This window comes from Symphalangus syndactylus, chromosome 4 (assembly GCF_028878055.3).
Source record: "Symphalangus syndactylus isolate Jambi chromosome 4, NHGRI_mSymSyn1-v2.1_pri, whole genome shotgun sequence".
In the NCBI taxonomy this organism is placed as follows: Eukaryota; Metazoa; Chordata; class Mammalia; order Primates; family Hylobatidae; genus Symphalangus; species Symphalangus syndactylus.
In genome coordinates, this window is record NC_072426.2 from 134918117 (window position 1) to 134937024 (window position 18908).

The 18908-nt window shown below is 36.3% G+C and overlaps 1 protein-coding gene and 1 long non-coding RNA gene across 5 annotated transcripts in view; one reads left to right on the forward strand and one right to left on the reverse strand.

Annotated features, from left to right (window-relative positions):
- Window positions 1–18908, reverse strand: part of FSTL5 (follistatin like 5) — a 783576-nt gene that overhangs the window by 190770 nt on the left and 573898 nt on the right. For all 4 annotated transcript variants that reach the window (XM_055276294.2, XM_055276292.2, XM_055276293.2 and 1 more), the window contains exon 8: window positions 9716–9836. In XM_055276294.2, the coding sequence (XP_055132269.1) occupies window positions 9716–9836 (121 nt within the window). The remainder of the gene's footprint in view (window positions 1–9715; window positions 9837–18908) is intronic.
- The window catches only part of LOC134736514 (uncharacterized), a 67274-nt gene that overhangs the window by 24407 nt on the left and 23959 nt on the right, over window positions 1–18908 (forward strand). The window lies entirely within an intron of this gene.

The following is an 18908-nucleotide window of genomic DNA, read 5'->3' on the forward strand; positions in this document are numbered from 1 at the left end:
AGTGGAGAGACTTAACTGAATAAAGCAGATGGGGGAGACTTCATAAAACATCCCCTACCGCATATCAGAAGGACAGTGAAATAAATCCCACTGTAAAGGCTACTCTAGACAGACACAAATATAGTTTTTTTTTTCTTTTTTAAAGTCTCAAAAAGATTAAATTGATGCCTAAACAAAACTCAACGCTTTGGCAAATCTATCCTCTCAACAATGTTCAGCATTCAATAAAAAATTAACAGATGTGAGAAGGAGTGGAAAATATGACTCATGCAGGAAAAATGTCGGTGAATAGGAAGAGACAATAAATTTCAGACATGATAAAATTTGCAAGCAGGGACTTTAAGTAGCCACTATAAATAGGTTTAAAGATTTAAAGGAAAACACAAATACAATGAAAGAATAAGTAAAAATTATTTTTTAAATAGAATTTATGTCATTGAAAAATATAATATCTAAAATAAATTTAGGAAAAAGAACTCTGGTAGAGAATAACAGCTGATTAGACATACAGATAAAAGAAAAAAAAATGTGACCTTAAAGTCAGAGCATAAAAACTATTGAAAGTAAAATACAATAAGTACAAATGTTGAAGAGACATAGAGAAAAAAATGAACATAACTCAGTGATTTATGGGAAAATATCAAGCAGACACACATACCTATATTTTGAGTCCAAATGGATGGAGAAAACAGAAATCTATTTGAAAAAAATAATGGCCAAATGTTTATTCAAAGGTTTTAAAAATATATATCCCAAAGTCCAAGTAGCTGAGTTATCTCTAGCAGAAAAAAATCCAAGTAAAGAAAAGCTAACCAAGGCTTACCATATATAAATTGCTGATACCCAATGATAAAGAGAAACTCTTAAAAGCAGTCAGATAAATGAAAAAACAAAGTCTAGAAATACTAGAAATATAGCAGATGTCCTGTTAGAAACCATGCAAGTGCAAGCCAGAAGACAATAGAACATCTATAAATTGTTGAAAGAAAAAAACAAAGACTGTCTACTTAGAATCTAATATCCAACAGAAATATTATTTAATTTGAGAAAAGTAAAAATACCTTCACACAAACAATGGCCAAGAAAATGTATCAGGGGCAGACTTGAACTTCAGATTATTAAAGCATGTTTATTAGGGTAAATGAAAATTCAGAAATTCAGTTTTACATGAAAGAATGAGGAGGATCAGAAATGCAAATGTTTTGTTCTCTTGCCTAATTTTAAAAACTTCTTTGAAAGATATTTAACTTTTAAAGCAAAAATGGAACAATATACTGTGTGTTTTATAACATACGTAGAAGTTAAATGCTTGATAATATTATTACAAAGGATGAAAATGGCAGAGACCAAGGCGTGCTGTTTTAAGGTTCTTTATACATGAAGTGGTAAAACACTATTTAAAAATACATGACAATATGTTAAGTTTCATATTGTATGTGTGGCTTATAGAAATATTTAACAAAATTTTTTAAAAAGATATAACTAATAAGTCAGTAGTAGAGATAAAATGGAATTCTAAATGTTATGGAATACACCAGAAGTCAGTATAAAAAGAAAGAATGAATGAGGCTGGGCACGGTGGCTCACACTCGTAATCCCAGCACTTTGGGAAGCCGAAGTGGGCAGATCACCTGAGGTCAGGAGTTTGAGACCAACCTGGCCAACATGGTGAAACCCCCTCTCCATTAAAATACAAAAATTAGCTGGGCATTGTGGCAGGCACCTGTGATCGCAGCTACTTGGGAGGCTGAAACAGGAGAATTGCTTGAACCTGAGAGGCAGAGATTGCAGTGAGCCAAGATTGTGCCACTGCACTCCAGCCTGAGTGATGGCGCAAGACTGTTTCAAAAAAGAAAAGAAAAGAAAAGAAAAGAAAGAAGGAAGGAAGGAAGGAAGGAAGGAAGAAAGAAAGAAGGAAAAAAAGAAAGAGAGAAAGAAAGAGAAAGAAAGAAAGAAAGAAAGAAAGAAAGAAAGAAAGAAAGAAAGGAAGAAAGGAAGAAAGAAAGAAAGAAAGAAAGAAAGAAAGAAAGAAAGAAAGAAAGAAAGAAAGAAAGAAAGAAAGAAAGAAAAAACATGGATGTGATCATTTGAAATGAATTGCAAAACTCAGTGAGAATAAGCCCAGGATACAAATGTTTAAGTTACCCCAAAGTCATACATTTTCAAGGACTTCTTTCCCTCAAAGTGGCCATAATAAAGAATCAGGGAAAAACTTGGTTCTTTGGACTTTGCATGTAGTTTAAACTTTTGGACTTTCTTTGGACTTTAAATTATAAGGGCAGAAGAATTTAATTTTGGATATTAATTACTTTGGACTAATTTTTTGGAACTTTAATCTCTTCAGTTTTATTTCTCTCTGGGAATTTAATAATTAGAACATTTGTATATTAATTTTTGAACATGTCTATATTCTTGCTATTCAATAATTGAAGTATCTTGACGTCATGATTTAATCACAGAGCCTCTGAAGAACTCTATTGAACAGTGTAACTGAACATAATTTAACATGAGAAACAGCATATAGAGGGAATTTTGAGGCTTTTAAGTTAATGAATTAATGTACTGTTTTATTATAGTTCAAAGTCTTCTGTAAACAAACATAGTGCCCACTAGTAGTTCTTAGAGGAAGCTACAATAGAGCAGCCATTTTTATTAAGTTAAGAACTTTAAATTTATTTAAAATATGAATATCTCCAAAAGCAGCTCTGAGAAAAGACCCTAGGTTCAACAAGTTTTGATTTGAGAAGTGATCCCAGGAGGCACAGTGTGAAAATGGGAAAAGTTAGACAATGGAAAGGAAAACTACAATAAAAGGTAGGAGAAGAAGGGGGACGCATTCATGAGATTCATAACTATGGAAAAAAAGGACTGGATTCTAGTGTGGACCCCTTGAACAATTTGAATGCCTCTCAGGAGCTTCCCATTGAGTGAGTGGGTAGCTGTGCTTCTTAACCACTGATCTGTGTCCCTTATTGGTTAATGATGATTCCCAAGGACATCAACTCCCTGGCAAATTAGGGCTGCCTTGAGTGTAGTTGATAAAGATTCTTGTGCAGTTAGGTTGGGGCAAAAGTAATTGCAGTTTTGCCATTAAAAGTAAGTGCAAAAAAAAGCAATTATTTTTCACTAACCTAACTAATAAGTAAAATCTTCAGGAACAGTGGCAGAGAGACAAGCTTTCGCAGTAAGTAGCTATCAAGGGATATTCACCATAGACGAGGAGGCCTGTGTGGGCTATGGTGCAAGACATGATTACGGTCTGCTGTGGGGCCTCATGAGGCAAAAGCCTGAAATGATACATGGCCAATATCACCCCCCAAGCAAGAGCCAATCTCCTAGATGACAATCAACTGAAAGTTTTAAATCAAAATTAAAAGAATAAAGAGCTGAAGAATATGAAGAAGGGAAACATATTCCCACCTGTCATCTTTTTAGGAGAGAAACTGTAGTTCTCAAAGTTTATCTTCAGAGTTACCAGGAAGGTTTGTTAGAACACACGTTGTTCTATGCCCTACTTAGAGCTTCTGATTTGTAGCCACAGATGAGACCTGACAATTTGCCTTTAAAACATGTTGCTGTTGCTCCTTGTGCATGAACCACAGTTTGACAATCACTGAGCTAGGGTAACCCTCTAGCTTCTCACTCTCTCATTTATTAACTCACAGTGGGAGGGGAGGAGAGGGTGAAGGAGATCTCTTCCTGCTTTGTAGATCTCACTGTCTCACTTTCTACATCTCTCTGCAGTCTGGCCAAGTTTAGCTAGGAAGGTTTACCACACCCAGTGCAGAGATTCCAGTGTTCCCTATGACCAAATGAGGAAGCTGAATTATATGATGCAAGAAAGAAAGCTATTGTTGTCCCAGACTTAAGATGGGTTTTCTAAATAATAGCTTTGTCAGTAATGAAGGTCATGCTTTGTATCTGTATGTCTGGCTCTTGTGTCTTTCTTACAGATGTTTCCAAACTTTGAAGGACAAAAATTGGGGTGTTCTATGTAGACATCTTGTAAAACCAACAAACAACAACCATTTTATGCAGAAGTTTTCTCATTTCAATAGAAAACACATCCGCACAATATTATGTATGAGGGCTTAAATAATTTGAATGGGAGAGAAGTAACAGTGTACGTATAGTTTTACTGTGAATATGGACAAGCTTTCTGCCCAGAAGGGAGTGTAAACAATGATGACTTTTAAAAATTTCAAACATTCTGTATCATAAGCTTAAGATCTAAAGACGATTTGCTTTATGTAAAAAGAGAAAGAAAAGCGTGAAATGAAATCCACTGGTAGAGTCAAGCTACTTTGATTTATATATAATATTTCTTCAGACAATGGCACAGAAGCACTTTCATATATCAACAATCTAATTTTGCATTGTTTGAAAAGGAACAGGGCTATAGATAGACTTTTATTTGGCTTACGCTCTAGGATATTTAAATAGACTTTGAACTTCAAAAAGACTCTTTTACAAATTCCAATAACTTGTGGTATTTTCTGGGCTTGTTATGGTAATCAATGACATATTTTGTTTTTATTACGAATTGACAAATTGTTAAGATAAGTATTTTAAATTCTGAAAGCCTGATTTTCTAAAGGTCTTTTTAACCTTTTCTAAAAGTGAATGAAAAATATAAGATGAGTTAAACCAGTTTTAGAGATTTGTTGAATTCCATAAATGTGCTATTTGGTAGATAATTTGCATTTTCTTGCATTTTTGTTGTATTTTTATCCAGTATTATTCCTGTTTCCAACAACAACTACTGTTTGTTGTTGTTGACTTACAACACTTGAGTAATCCCAAGTTTGTTATACTTCTTGACATAAAAAACATGCATTTAAAGTTCTTATGCCAAATACAAAACACCATAAAACCAAAGGAGAGGAACACACCAAAAAAGAGACAGTACCAATTTTAGGGCTGTGGTTTTTTAACTGATCCCACCATTTCTAGATATGTTATTATAAAGTGTCATTATTCTATTTTTTGTTTGGCAAAATATTTTGATATATCAGAAACTTTGTAAATAAGGTGGCTAGTTACCTACTCGATATTTATTTTCCCCTTTCTTCTAGTTAACATAATCTTTATATTGCTGTGGGTGGCAATACATCACAGTCAGAGAAATATATTGTTCCATGTCTTTGCATTAATGGAGGATCAGTGGAAGTTATCACTGGTGCTTTCATTAAAACTTTTTTAAAAAGTTCTGTCTCAGCCAGGTGCAGTGGCTCATGCCTGTAATCCCAGCACTTTGGGAGGCGGAAGCGGGTGAATCACGTGGTCAGGAGTTCAAGACTAGCCTGGTTAAGATGGTGAAACCTGTCTCTACTAAAAATAAAAAATAAAAATAAATTAAAAAATAGCCAGGCATGGTAGCGGGCACCTATAATCCCAGCTATTGGGGAGGCTGAGGCAGAGAACTGCTTGAACCCCGGGGGGTGGAGGTTGCAGGGAGCCAAGATGGCACCACTGCACTCCAGCCTGGGCAACAGAGAAAGACTCCATCTAAAAAATAACTAAATAAATAAAAATTATTTCTCATGTGTCAGGTGTCATTTTCCCCTTCCCCCCTCTTCCTGTTTCCCTGTTGAAAGGTCTACAGAATTTCCACAGCCATTTTGAAGTCACAGGATGAGACTGAGGGTGGAACCTGTGTGCTAATCATAATAGAGGAAGCTTACGATATTGATGACATTATAGATCTGCCATCCCCAAACTGCCCTATCTTGTCTTATTTTACGTGTTAGAAGAATACACTTGTATCTCCTTTGAGCCCCTGTCCTTTTGGGTCTATGTTATAGCAGTTAAAAGTTAATCCCTCACTGTTAAATATAAAATGAACTTTGAAACACACTTTTTGCCTTCCCATGTTGATATAAATGCAGCAGAACAAATTTTTGACCAATGACAGTTGAATTTGATAAATCAGTGTTATTTTATACCTTATTTCTCCTTGTGGTTAAGACTAGAACTGGCAAATTAGATTAGGACATTTGGGCTGCTTAAAACCCTAGCAAACCTTAGTGGTCCACACAGTCCTTTATATAGACTTGACCTAACTAGAAACATTTTTTTAGAAACTGAAATTGCCAGGTGCTTTGAGAAAATGCTTTGAGGTATTGCATATCTTCCTCTCTAGTACCGCATTCTAGTAATATTTGATCCTTGGGAACACCAGTCAATTTTCATGTCACATTTATCATGTCCTTTCTTGTGTCCTTATCTCACACTTAGTCTGTAGTCTACTGTAATCACTTCCTTGTAAACTTATTTAACTTCTTCTTTCCTAAATATTCCCCCACTTACTCACCTGACAAACAAAACACTCGCTAAATCAGAATCTTTTTTTCTCTCATGGCCACTTTACAGTCAACCACAACAGAAAGAAAACATACTTCATGAATACTCCAAGCTCTCCCCAACATACCAACTACATATTATTATTTCAATCACCCTCCTGCATTGCAAGACAATTATTCAACATGTCTTCCCCTCCTCAAACCACTAAAGCCATTACAAACTCTTCACTTTCAACCAGTGGTATTATTCATTTCCCTGAAGAAACTTTAGGTGATGCAAAAAGGACATCATCATGCTCCTACACTGTGAATCTTTTCCCAAACAGTCTGTCTTTCTCCCTGTTTCAACAGAGGAACTATTCATCTTCCAAAGATCAGTCTGTCCTTCTGTGAATTAGATCACATCAATTTTAAATTTAATTGATTTGTTACTATAATTATCCTTTTGGTCTTATAAACTATCTGCTTTTAATCTTTACTAGATTATTCCCATCAGCATAAAAGATGATCATATCTATAACTTTTATAAAATTCACTCCCTTGAATGCAGGCGCTTTGCAGCTATTGCAAAGTTCTCTCTTTACTTTCAGCAAATGTTCTCCTTTAAAAGAGTTAATGATAGAAGTGTTCTTGATTTTTTCACTTTCTTTCTCTCTTGAATTGACTATAATCATAGTTTTATCACCAATACTTGGCAAAAGCCGGTCTTGGAAAGGTTATTAATTGCACACAAGTACCGAAATCTAGTGCTTAAATTATACTCCTCATCTTGTTTGCCTTCTCAGCAATGATAATATCATTGGTTTTCTCTCCAAACCCCATCCCTTTCTGAAAATCTTTATACCAAGAAAGTCAGAGCAATTTAAATGTTATGGGACGTAATGGAAAGAAACTGGTTTTGCTCTCTGTGAGATATTGGTTCAGGGACCCTTGTACCTCAAAAAGGAAAAGCATTGGAGTTCAGCACAAGCAATCACTGCTAATATTGAATTCCCCTTGATTAATTCATAATGCCAAGTCTGATGGGGAGCACTCTGTTTCTGAGACCTCATTATTTCTTTATGTCCATATTCCATCTTTAGAAAAACCCGAGATCAGAGAGTAAGCAATTCATTCACGGGAGGGTATGAAACAGGGAAGCTGCCTTTCACCAGTGCTGCTCAATGCAACCTTGCAACACAAAGCACGCAGTTTGGCTCAAAGTCTCCGTCGTGGGTTTCCCAGCTGGAGCATGGCAAATGAATAAGTTACGTAAGAAACCTACATCAGACATGAATGAAGAGCAGCAGCTCCTGAAGAGCAGCCGTTTAGAATAGTTGACACACTTTACCACGTATCACAATTTCCTGAGAAGCTTTTCAAAATGCAAATTTCAAGTCAGACTTCCTGACAGTGCTGGTGAAGTCCAGGGTTCTGCACCTGTGATCTTTTCTTTTATGTGATTCTGATGCAGGTGGGGAACATGCACCATACACTCTAAAAACTACTAAGAACTCTTACATGGAAGATCTAGGACTGGGAGTGAGGATAAGAGATAAAAGACAGAATTAATTGCTAGCCAAAAATGAAATTGGAGACTCTCTCTCCCTGATGCTAAAAAAAAAAAAAAAAAAAAGGCAGGGCATTAATCTTGTTGAACAGGCAAACAGTCAGTAAGCAATTACCACAAAATAGAAGGTGAGGACCAGACGTGCAAGAACAATTTCCTCATGGATGCAGCATTTACATAGAGGGAGGAGCATCCTCAGCACAGACTTGTCCTACTCTCTCAAGACTGTGTATCAGCAGGTACAATTACTTTTTATATGAAAGTCCATCTCCAAACATCTGAGGCCACTGGAAACACCATGAATCAACTTTGCATCTTGCCTGCTTTCTTCTCTGGTTTCATTGAAAGTTGGGTTCAAAGACTTGATTATGTCTAGATACAAACTGTATTTTCACCAGAAACCAAGAACTAGATCTGCTCCCCTGGAGTGTCAACAATAGTCAAATCAGATTACCCAATATTTTCAAACTTTTTGGCACATTTTATTAATTGATTGCCAGTACACATACTTCTCATCACAGGGTCCTCCTTCTCAGTCTTCTCCACTTGTTAACTTTAGATCCAAGGCTCAATCCTCTGACTTCATATCCATTTATACTTATTTCTAAAGTGACCTAATTAAGCTCAGATTTATGACTTTCAATGCAACTTAAACATATTGATATTATCTGAACATACAACTTTGGGCTTTCATGTTCCTCAATTGAATACTTGAAATTTTCATCAATAATATAATTATATTTAAGTTAAAATACTAAAATTTCATCTTACCCAATCCCAAAATGTGTTCCTTCTTCAAAGTAGTAAATGGCACACCCATAGAGTAGACCTGTTTCCTTCAAATTCCTTAGCATCATTTTTTAACTCTCTCTCACACTCACATGCTATTCGTCCGTGATACTGACAGAAGTACTTTTAAAATATATTCCAAATGTGACCACTTCTTTATAACTCCACCATTAAGACTATATTTTAAGCTACCACTATCTCTTACTTGGACACTAAAATAGTCTTTAAACTATTTATTTATTTTAAAACAAATCAGAATGTGCTACTGTATATACTAAACACTTCGATAGCTTCCCCTTACACTTAGAATGGAAATCCAAATATTTACCTAAGTCCACAGGGCTGCATGTGATCTGCCCCAAGGCGACCTCTGCAAGCTCATTATCTGCCACTCTCCTCTAAATTCATGCCCATCACACTAGCCTTCTTGCTGTTCCTACAGAAAGCCATAAAAGTTTCTGCCTCCTTTTTATAAATCGTAGAGTATATTAACATATATATTACAATAAATTATGGAAATGAAATATTTACTAATAAGTCATATGTGCAATCCTGTATTAATGCTAGTAAATAACTAAAATTTGAATTAAATCAGGAAAAAAGAAAAGCTCTGATTGTAGGCGTGATATCAGCCCACCTGGTCAACATTCATAGATAGACATTAAATTAACCATCAAGAGTATAAAACTTGCCATACATGAATAACAGTAGTCTATATCATTAAAACAATCAATTAAATAGATGATCTGCTTAAAATTTTTGTTTCTAAAATTTATGCTTGCCTAATTGTTAATATTCTAAACTAAAAAATAATGTAAATGTCTTGTGTTCTAATTTTCCAATTAAAATGAGTTACTCTAATACTTTATAACAAAAATAGTACTAATTTATAGTGCTTATTCACTTGGAAATTTTGTGTGATTTTTTTTACTTAAAAAACTTTTACATTATCAGTTGAGCCTCAAAACTTGAAATATTATTAGTACCTTGTATAAACTCAAAAAATTGAAGGCCTCCCTTCCTAGCAAACTGTGGTGTTCTTTGAATAGTTAGGGTAACAAAAATCACTTCTTACCGTTCACTTGGAAGATGTGAGTCTGATAGACTTGTTCATAGCCATCTGCATAGCAGGTGTAATTGCCCATGTGAGTTGTGGTAACCTTAGTAATATACAAGGACCCATCATCTCCAAAGTCCTATTAAAAATAAAATGAAACAGGTATTTGCATTTTGAATTAATTGTAACAATTTCAATTTTTAAAAGGTGTATTCAGGTACAAAACAAATAGACTCAAATATTGTCTTAAAATTATCAAAATGAGCATTGTTGGATGTATAAGCATAAAGGATCTGTAATTATAATTTTCTAACAATATGTTTTGTTTAAAAAGCATCATCTCACTCATAAACATAGCTTTTGAATATTTATTTGAAATGCATGTTTAATATATAAAGTAACTTAATTTCCACATACGTGTTCTAATTTAGTTCCCATTTTTAAGATTAGAACAGGCCAGGCACGGTGGCTCACGCCTGTAATCCCAGCACTTTGAGAGGCCAAGGCATGTGGATCACTTGATGTCAGGAGTTCAAGACCAGCCTGGCCAACACGGTGAAGTCATGTCTCTACTAAAAATACGTAAATTAGCTGTGTGTGGGGGCACACACCTGTAGTCCCAGTTACTCGGGAGGCTGAGGCAGGAAAATTGCTTGAACCTGGGAGGCAGGGGTTGCAGTGACTTGAGAATGTGCCACTGCACTCCAGCCTGGGCGACAGAGTGAGACTCTGTCTCTAAATAAATAAATAATTACAAATTAAAAAATAAAAAAAGATTAGCACAGCTATAATGTGTTTTCTTCTTATTTATGGCTAAAACAAATAACTGCATTCTTCACACTGGTAGTTATCTACTACTTGTATATTATTTAATTATATATTTACCAATAAAAATAATTATTAAAGCAGTGTGATCTCAGTGATAACATTTATAGCCATAACATAGAATAGCATTTATTTTCCAAGCCCAGATACCATCAACACATTTGAATAAAATAACCATACCACTTCAAAATAGTGGAGATAAATGCATAACCATTTTGAAAAAAAAGAAAGGGAAAAAAAACTTGCACCATTAAAATCAAATCCATGAAGCACCTCCAGAACAGCAAAGACCAGAAAATTTTCTCTTCTATTATGGTAATGAAAATTCTGGCAAAAATTGCCAAAATCAATTTTTTTCAGAATTCTGGAAATAAAGAAAGGTTCACAATAGCCCACAGAGTATTTATTCGAAAAGTTGCTGACTCTTAGTAAGAATGGCAAAATTTATGTGGCATTTTAACTTTACTTCCTCAATACCTCTCCACAGCTTCATGGTGGCCTTGAACCAGCCTCCTTAAAACTATGCCAGCTATGAAAATCATCATCCTAGAAGACACTGGAAGGGAAAGAGCAGGTCTGAAGATCCTCTAAGACCTTATCCTGAGAGAATTGTACCCGTTGGATAGATTAGCAGCTCCTCGAAAACGTACATTTTCATGACTTCTTTTTATTTGAGCTTTCCGCAACACTTAAAGCTCACTCTGTGTAAAGAGCCCTATCCCTAATGACTTTTTTTTTCTTTTTTTTTTCAGACAGGGTTCCCAGGCTCTGGAGTGCAGTGGCATGATCTTGGCTCACTGCAATCTCTGCCTCCCAGGTTCAATCAATTCTCCTGCCTCAGCCACCTGAGTAGCTGGGACCACAGGAGCGCTCCATCACACACGGTTAATTGCTGGGTTTTGTTTGTTTGTTTGTGTTTTGAGATGGAGTTTCACTCTTGTTGCCCAAGCTGGAGTGCAATGGCACAATCTCATCTCACTGCAACCTCTGCTTCCCGGGTTCCAGCGATTCTCCTGCCTCAGCCTCCTGAGTAGCTGGGATTACAGGTGCTACAGGCTTGTGCCACCAAATCCAGCCAATTTTTTTGTATTTTTAGTAGAAACAGGGTTTTACCATGTTAGCCAGGCTGGTCTCGAACTTCTGACCTCAGGTGATCAGGCCGCCTCAGCCTCCCTCCCAAAGTGCTGAGATTACAGGCGTGAGCCATTGTGCCTAGATAATTTTTGTATTTTTAGCAGACACAGGTTTTCACTATGTTGGCCGGGCTGGTTTCAAACTCCTGGCCTCAGGTGACCCTCCTGCCTCAGCCACCCGAAGTGCTGGGATTATAGTAATCAGCCACCACACCTGCCCCCTAAAGTCTTTATTGAAAGGAAAAAACAGCAGTTGTTTAACATTACAACTTTCTGCAACAGAGATACTAGTTGTAGATAACAATAGTTTGACTAAAAAACATTACAAGATAAACCTGAGGAATGGGCTCTCCGTAGAGAAGTTTGAAGAGTTCCACATATTCCTAGGAGTCTAGAAGGCCACACAAATGTGCAGGACTGTGTGCATGCTCAGTAGAGATGTGTGAATCCCTATTCTCTCATCTCTAGCTGCATATAAGACTCTACACAAGCAGAAATTGAAGGCTAAGACAGAGTTGTGAACTATATAGGAACACTCATACTGTAACACAAAACAGAGATAGAAAACCTCAACAAAGCCTGGGAGACTTACTGATGCAAGTCATTTAATTAAATCCCTGTTCAATCATTAGCTCACCACTAAGAGTGAATCCCAACAGCCATGTACAACATACCAAAGAAAAATAGGTAAATTCAACTTCATAAAAATTAAAATCTTTTGCTGCTCAAAAGACATCAAGAAAGTAAAGAGATACCCTACAGAAGAGAGGAAATATCTGAAGAAAATTTATCTGATAAAGATCTTCTATTCAGAATATATAAAGAGTAATTACAATTCAACAATCAAAAAGCAAATAGGCTGGGCATGGTAGCTCACACCTGTAATCCCAACACTTTGGGGGCCAAGGTGGGCAGATCATCTGAGGTCAAGAGTTCGAGACCAGCCCGGCCAACATGCGGAAACCCCGTCTCTACTAAAAATACAAAAATTAGCTGGGCATGGTAGCACATGCCTGTAATCCCAGCTACTCAGCAGGCTGAGGCATGAGAATTGCTTGAACCCTAGAGGTGGAGGTTGCAGTGAGCCGAAATTGTGCCACTGCACTCCAGCCTGGGTGACAGAGTGAGACTCCATCTCAAAACAAAACAAAACAAATAGTCTGATTAAAGTAATGGGTAGAGGATTCAAACGAACATTTCTCAAAAGATTTACAAATGAACAATAAGCACATAAAAGCACATTCAGCATTACTAGTCACTAAGGATATGCAAATAAAAACCTCAGTGAGATACTACTTCATATGCTCTACATTGGTTAAAATAAAAAAGAGACAATTGCAAGTGTTGGAGAGGATGTGGAAAATTTGGAACCTTCACACATTGCTAGTGAGATTAAATGGTGCCTCTGCTTTGGATAACAGTTTGGCCACTCCTCAAAAAGCTAAACTAAGTTACTTAGGACTAGCAATTCATTCTTATGTACATACCCCAAAGAACTGAAAACATGTCTAATACAAACTGTATGCAAATGTGCATAGCTATATACTATTGTATGCAAATGTATGCAAATGTGCATAGCTATATTTATTACTCATAAAAGGCAAAAAGTGAAAACAACCCAAATGTCTATCAATGGATGAATGGATAAATAAAATGTAGTATATATATACAATGGAGTATTATTTGACAATAAAAAGGAATAAAGTACCGATATATACTGCAACATGAATAAAACTTTCTTTTCAGCCTTAGGGCCTTTGCATAAATCTTGAAATTAATATGCTAAGTGAAAGAAGCCAGACACAAAAAGCCACAAATTATACGAGTCTAATTATATGACATGTCCAGAATGACCATATCCATAGACATAGAAGACAGATTTGTGGTAACCAGGGACTGAGGGGATGGGGGAGTGGGAAATAACTGCTAATAAGTCTGAAGTCCTTTTTGGAGGGATGAAAATATTCTAAACTTCGACAGCCATGATGGCTGCACAATTTTGCTAATATACTAGAAAGCATTGAGTTGCACACTTTGAATGGGTTAATTTTATGGTTTGTGGTGAATATCCGAGTAAAGCTGTTGTTAAAATCCATATGCAATACTTAAATACAAAAAAAATGCCATAATAAAACTATATATATTCTTCGTTAATGAAATCTTCACTGAGTATGAAAAAAGTTAGAAATTAGAAATCAGAAAAGAAAGAATAATTGACATATTTATATGAAGAAGAAACACTCTTGCATTCCATACCATTGCAATCAGTAACAGAAAGCTAACTAACCACAGATTATCAAGACAAAACTCAATGCATTTAATCTTTATTTATAGAGCAATTATCTGTACGCCAGACACTACTGTAAACACTTCACAAAAATGGATACGTTTCATCTGTATATTAAACCTAAAAAACAAGATCTATTAATATTCTCTCACTTTTATTTATTTATTTATTTATTTATTTATTTATTTTTATTATGTATATCTACTTTTATTATACTTTAGGGTTTTAGGGTTTTTTATTTTTTATTATTATACTTTAGGTTTTAGGGTACATGTGCACAATGTGCAGGTTTGTTACATATGTATCCATGTGCCATGTTGTTTTGCTGCACCCATTAACTCGTCATTTAGCATTAGGTATATCTCCTAATGCTGGCCCTCCCCCCTCCCCCCACCCCACAACAGTGAGAGTGCATGTGCCATAGAAGAAATGCTGGGTAGATCCACTGAAGTTTGAGTCAAAAGAAAACATTGTAAAACATGTCAACCCCTGTATTTCTTCCTTTTCTCAGCTACAGAGAATGAGGATATGAGGTGCTGGTACAGAAAATTCTTTTTATTACCATTATTATTATTATCATTATTATACTTTAAGTTCTGGGGTACATATGCAGAATGTACAGATTTGTTACAAAGGTATACACGTGCCATGGCGGTTTGCTGCACCCATCAACTCGTCATCTATATTAGGTATTTCTCCTAATGCTATCCCTCCCCTAGCCCCCTACCCCCTGACAGACCCCAATGTGTGATGTTCCCCGCCCTGTGTCCATGTATTCTATTGTTCAACTCCCACTTATGAGTGAGAACATGCAGTGTTTAGTTTTCTGTTCTTGTGTTAGTTTGCTGAGAATGATGGTTTCCAGCTTCATCCATGTCCCTGCAAAGGACATGAACTCATCCTTTTTTATGGCTGCATAGTATTCCATGGTGTATATGTGCCACATTTTCTTTATCCAGTCTATCATTGATGGGCATTTGGGTTGGTTCCAAGCCTTTGCTATTGTGAATACTGCTGCAATAAACATACGTGAGCATGTGTGTTTATGGTAGAATGATTTATAATCCTTTGGGTACAACCCAGTAATGGGATTGCTGGGTCAAATGGTATTTCTGGTTCTAGATCCTTGAGGAATTGTCACACTGTCTTCCACAATGGTTGAACTAATTTACACTCCCACCAACAGTGTAAAAGCATTCCTATTTCTCCATATCCTCTCCAGCTTTTTAAGTTGTAATTGGCAAATTTTGCATATACTTTACTATAAATAGTCTTAAAGATTTTTTCCCATATATTTCCTCTGAGAATTTACCTTCTAAGAGTTTTTTGTTCATTGCCTCTTCCCAATTTTAATTTTGGGTTTAGAATTTTTCATGTTTATTTCTAAATTTTTAAAGTGTTGCTCAGTTTTTAATTTTATATACAATATTTATCAATAAAAACCAAGCATTTATCTTCACTTCATTTTTGAAAAATGTAAATAATTGTGTCAGCATCTTTTGGTAAAGAAACTGTTTTCCCTCTGAATTGTGATTTTTAAAAAATATTTATATCTTTAAAATATGATAGTATCCACTGACTTACCAATGTTCACATAATAGTACTCCAAAAGCGTATCTTATAATATTTCTGGCTTTACCTATATTTACGCTAGGTGAATTTCTGTTAAAAATAGCTTCCCTCAAACTGATATCCAGTACGGATTTATTGAAAACAAGAACATGATTATGGAGCTATTGAATCTGACCTTGAAAATGATAAAAATCTTCTGACAGAGAAAAAAAGATCAGAGAAGAGAAGAGAGAAAGAGATAAATGGGGGAAGAGGAGAAGGAGGAGGAGGAGTCAAGGAAGAAGGGATGAGGAGAGGGGAGGGAGAAGGGGAGGAAAGGGAGGGAAGGGGAAACGTACTGTACACTCTGGCTGTCATATGGTTTAACTGAACATTTCCTTAATAACTCTCAATAAAATAGAAATCCTCAATATCATTATATAAGATCAATCATACCACATTTCTACAGCTCCCAGAGGAAACTGTCATGGTGCCACTCTCACTGATTTAATGAGAGAAAGCCTTATGAGCTACACAATAGGAGAGGATTTGGAGCTTGAACCTCCACAAAAAGTAACTATTGATACAAACTCCATAATATAACTTCAGCCTTCACCACAGGCTACCGTTAAAAACAGGGCTCATACAGACAGAACACTGTTAAGGAATTGAAATGCTAAATAAAAAGACAAAAGGCTGTACCCCACGTGAACAGTAAGCAGATATTTGACATGTTGTAGAGTATAATGGGGGGAAAGCCAAACTTTTGTAGAAATTAGTTGATAAAGATTAGAGTTAAGAGTATTTTTAGAAAGATTTTGAGCAAAAAGTAATTACCGATGGCCAGAAAAATAACAGCAAGATATCTAGTCTGCATAGCATAGATATAAACACAGGGCAAGAACGGGTAAAACTCATTACAACCAGAAAATATCATGGAGATCAGATCACAACAAAGAATTCTTTCACTGGACAAGAATAATTAAAAACAATAGTGAAAATTCTGAATATATGTGAATGGCATTTGTGATTGTTTATATTCAAATATGCAAAACTGTATATTCGTATTTTAATGTATGTTTTCAGATAATTCTTTTAAAATTTCTTTAAAACCTGAAATAAACCTTTTCCATATGTTCTATGTAGCTACCTAGAGAATATAGTCTTTCCCTTTCTAGTATAATCAAGATTCCTTCACCCGATGATGTAAAAATTGTCCAAGACTACAACTTTTAAAGTGTTTTATTGAAATATGTGTTATTCCGTAACACCAAATCTCTTTTAGTTAGAATGCCCTTCTTTCTAAATTACCATATCTAAATTACCATTACCATTTCTAAGGTATATTTGTTGGTTCATGTTTTTATCTCTTTCCTCTAAATGGAATTAAAATATTCCAGCCAAAATTTTCTTTAATAAACAATTTTATAAACACCTTTTCAGGCAGCTTTTTGAATGAGCTAGACTTTAACTAATATCCTCTTATCATTTTGAACAAAGCATAGATGTTTTCAATATATTTAAAATAAAACAGCATATTTCAGTATATTTAAAATAAATAATAAATGTTTATTGAGCATGTAAATATGTCAAGTGCTATGCTGAACAATTTAAATGAAACATGAAATTTTATCATTTAAACAACTTTGTAAAAAAGGTCCCATCATTAATCCCATTTTGCAGATAAGAAAACTAAAATATACCAATGTTGAGTAACTTGGTTGAGGTCACCAAACAAGGTGAGGGGTCTCAGATTAGCATCCAAATAGACTGCAGAATTCAGCTGTTCTTGTTATATAATTCTTAACATATTCTCTTTTTTTTAGGGTTCTCCATTAATCTTAACCAAGCCTCAAAATTATGTTTTGAGTTTTGTTATATGTATAAAGACATATCAAACCTACTCTTTACCTTCATCCTGATACAGCATTTCTGATCTTTTATTTTCTCAGCAGTTTTCTAATCTTAAATAGATCAAAACAAATGTATGATGTTGAGGCTCAGCCATGGTTGAGAGTTATGGCCCTAGAACAGACACTCTGAATTCGGGGACAAAATCTTGCACTTATTCTGAACCCCTGTTACACCTTTATAATCTTACTGCCAATGGACACTCCATAAATATTTCCTCAGAGATTAAATCTTTATGAGCCTCTACACCATTACAGAGTTGCCTTAAGGCATTGATGTCTGGAAAGAGTTGATAGGAAAAAACCACAAAATCATTTATTTTGTTGAGTTGATTGCTTATATATTTTTCAAGGTAGTGCAAATGGGAACTTTGGAAAAAAGAACATCTGTAGCACATATGTAAAACTGCGAAAATTTTTCTGGCAACTACCAATTGATTATAATCAATTATGTAAGAGTAACAAAACATTTAACAACCTATAGATGATGAGCACTGATTAATCAGAATGTACAAGGCAGTAAAAACCAGGTATTGATTATATCAGCACATAACAGCTGAATTTCTGGCCTATATTTAACCACAGGTTTTTAACCATATTGTTTAGATTGCTTCAATATACAAGATGTTTCATCTGTTATAAAGTAGTAAATTTTAGCCGGTGGAGCCAAGATGGCCGAATAGGAACAGCTCCGGTCTCCAGCTCCCAGCCTGAGTGACACAGAAGACGGGTGATTTCTGCATTTCTGCTTGAGGTACCAGTTTCATCTCACTAGGGAGTGCCAAACAGTGGGTGCAGGACAGTCGGTGAAGCGCACTGTGCGCGAGCCGAAGCAGGGCCAGGCATTGCCTCACTCGGGAAGTGCAAGGGGTCAGGGAGTTCCCTTTCCTAGTCAAAGAAAGGGGTAACAGACGGCACCTGGAATATCGGGTCAGTCCCAGCCCAATACTGCCCTTTCCAACTGGCCTGGAAAACGGCACACTAGGAGACTGTGTCCCGCACCTGGCTCGGAGGGTCCTATGCCCACGGAGTCTCACTGATTGCTAGCACAGCAGTCTGAGATCAAGCTGCAAGGTGGCAGCGAGGCTGGGGGAGGGGCGCCTGCCCTTGCCCAGGCTTGCTTAGGTAAACAAAGCAGCCAGGAAGCTCGAACTGGGTGGAGCCCTCCACAGCTCAAGGAGCCCTGCCTGCCTCTGTAGGCTCCACCTCTGGGGGCAGGGCACAGACAAACAAAAAGTCAGCAGGAACCTCCTCAGAATTAAATGTCCCTGTCTGACTGACAGCTTTGAAGAGAGTAGTGGTTCTCCCAGCACGCAGCTGGAGATCTGAGAACAGACAGACTGCCTCCTAAAGTGGGTCCCTCACCCCTGAGCAGCCTAACTGGGAGGCACCCCCCCAGTAGGGACAGACTGACACCTCACTCGGCCGGGTACTCCTCTAAGACAAAACTTCCAGAGGAACTATCAGACAGCTGAATTTGTGGTCTCACGAAAATCCGCTGTTCT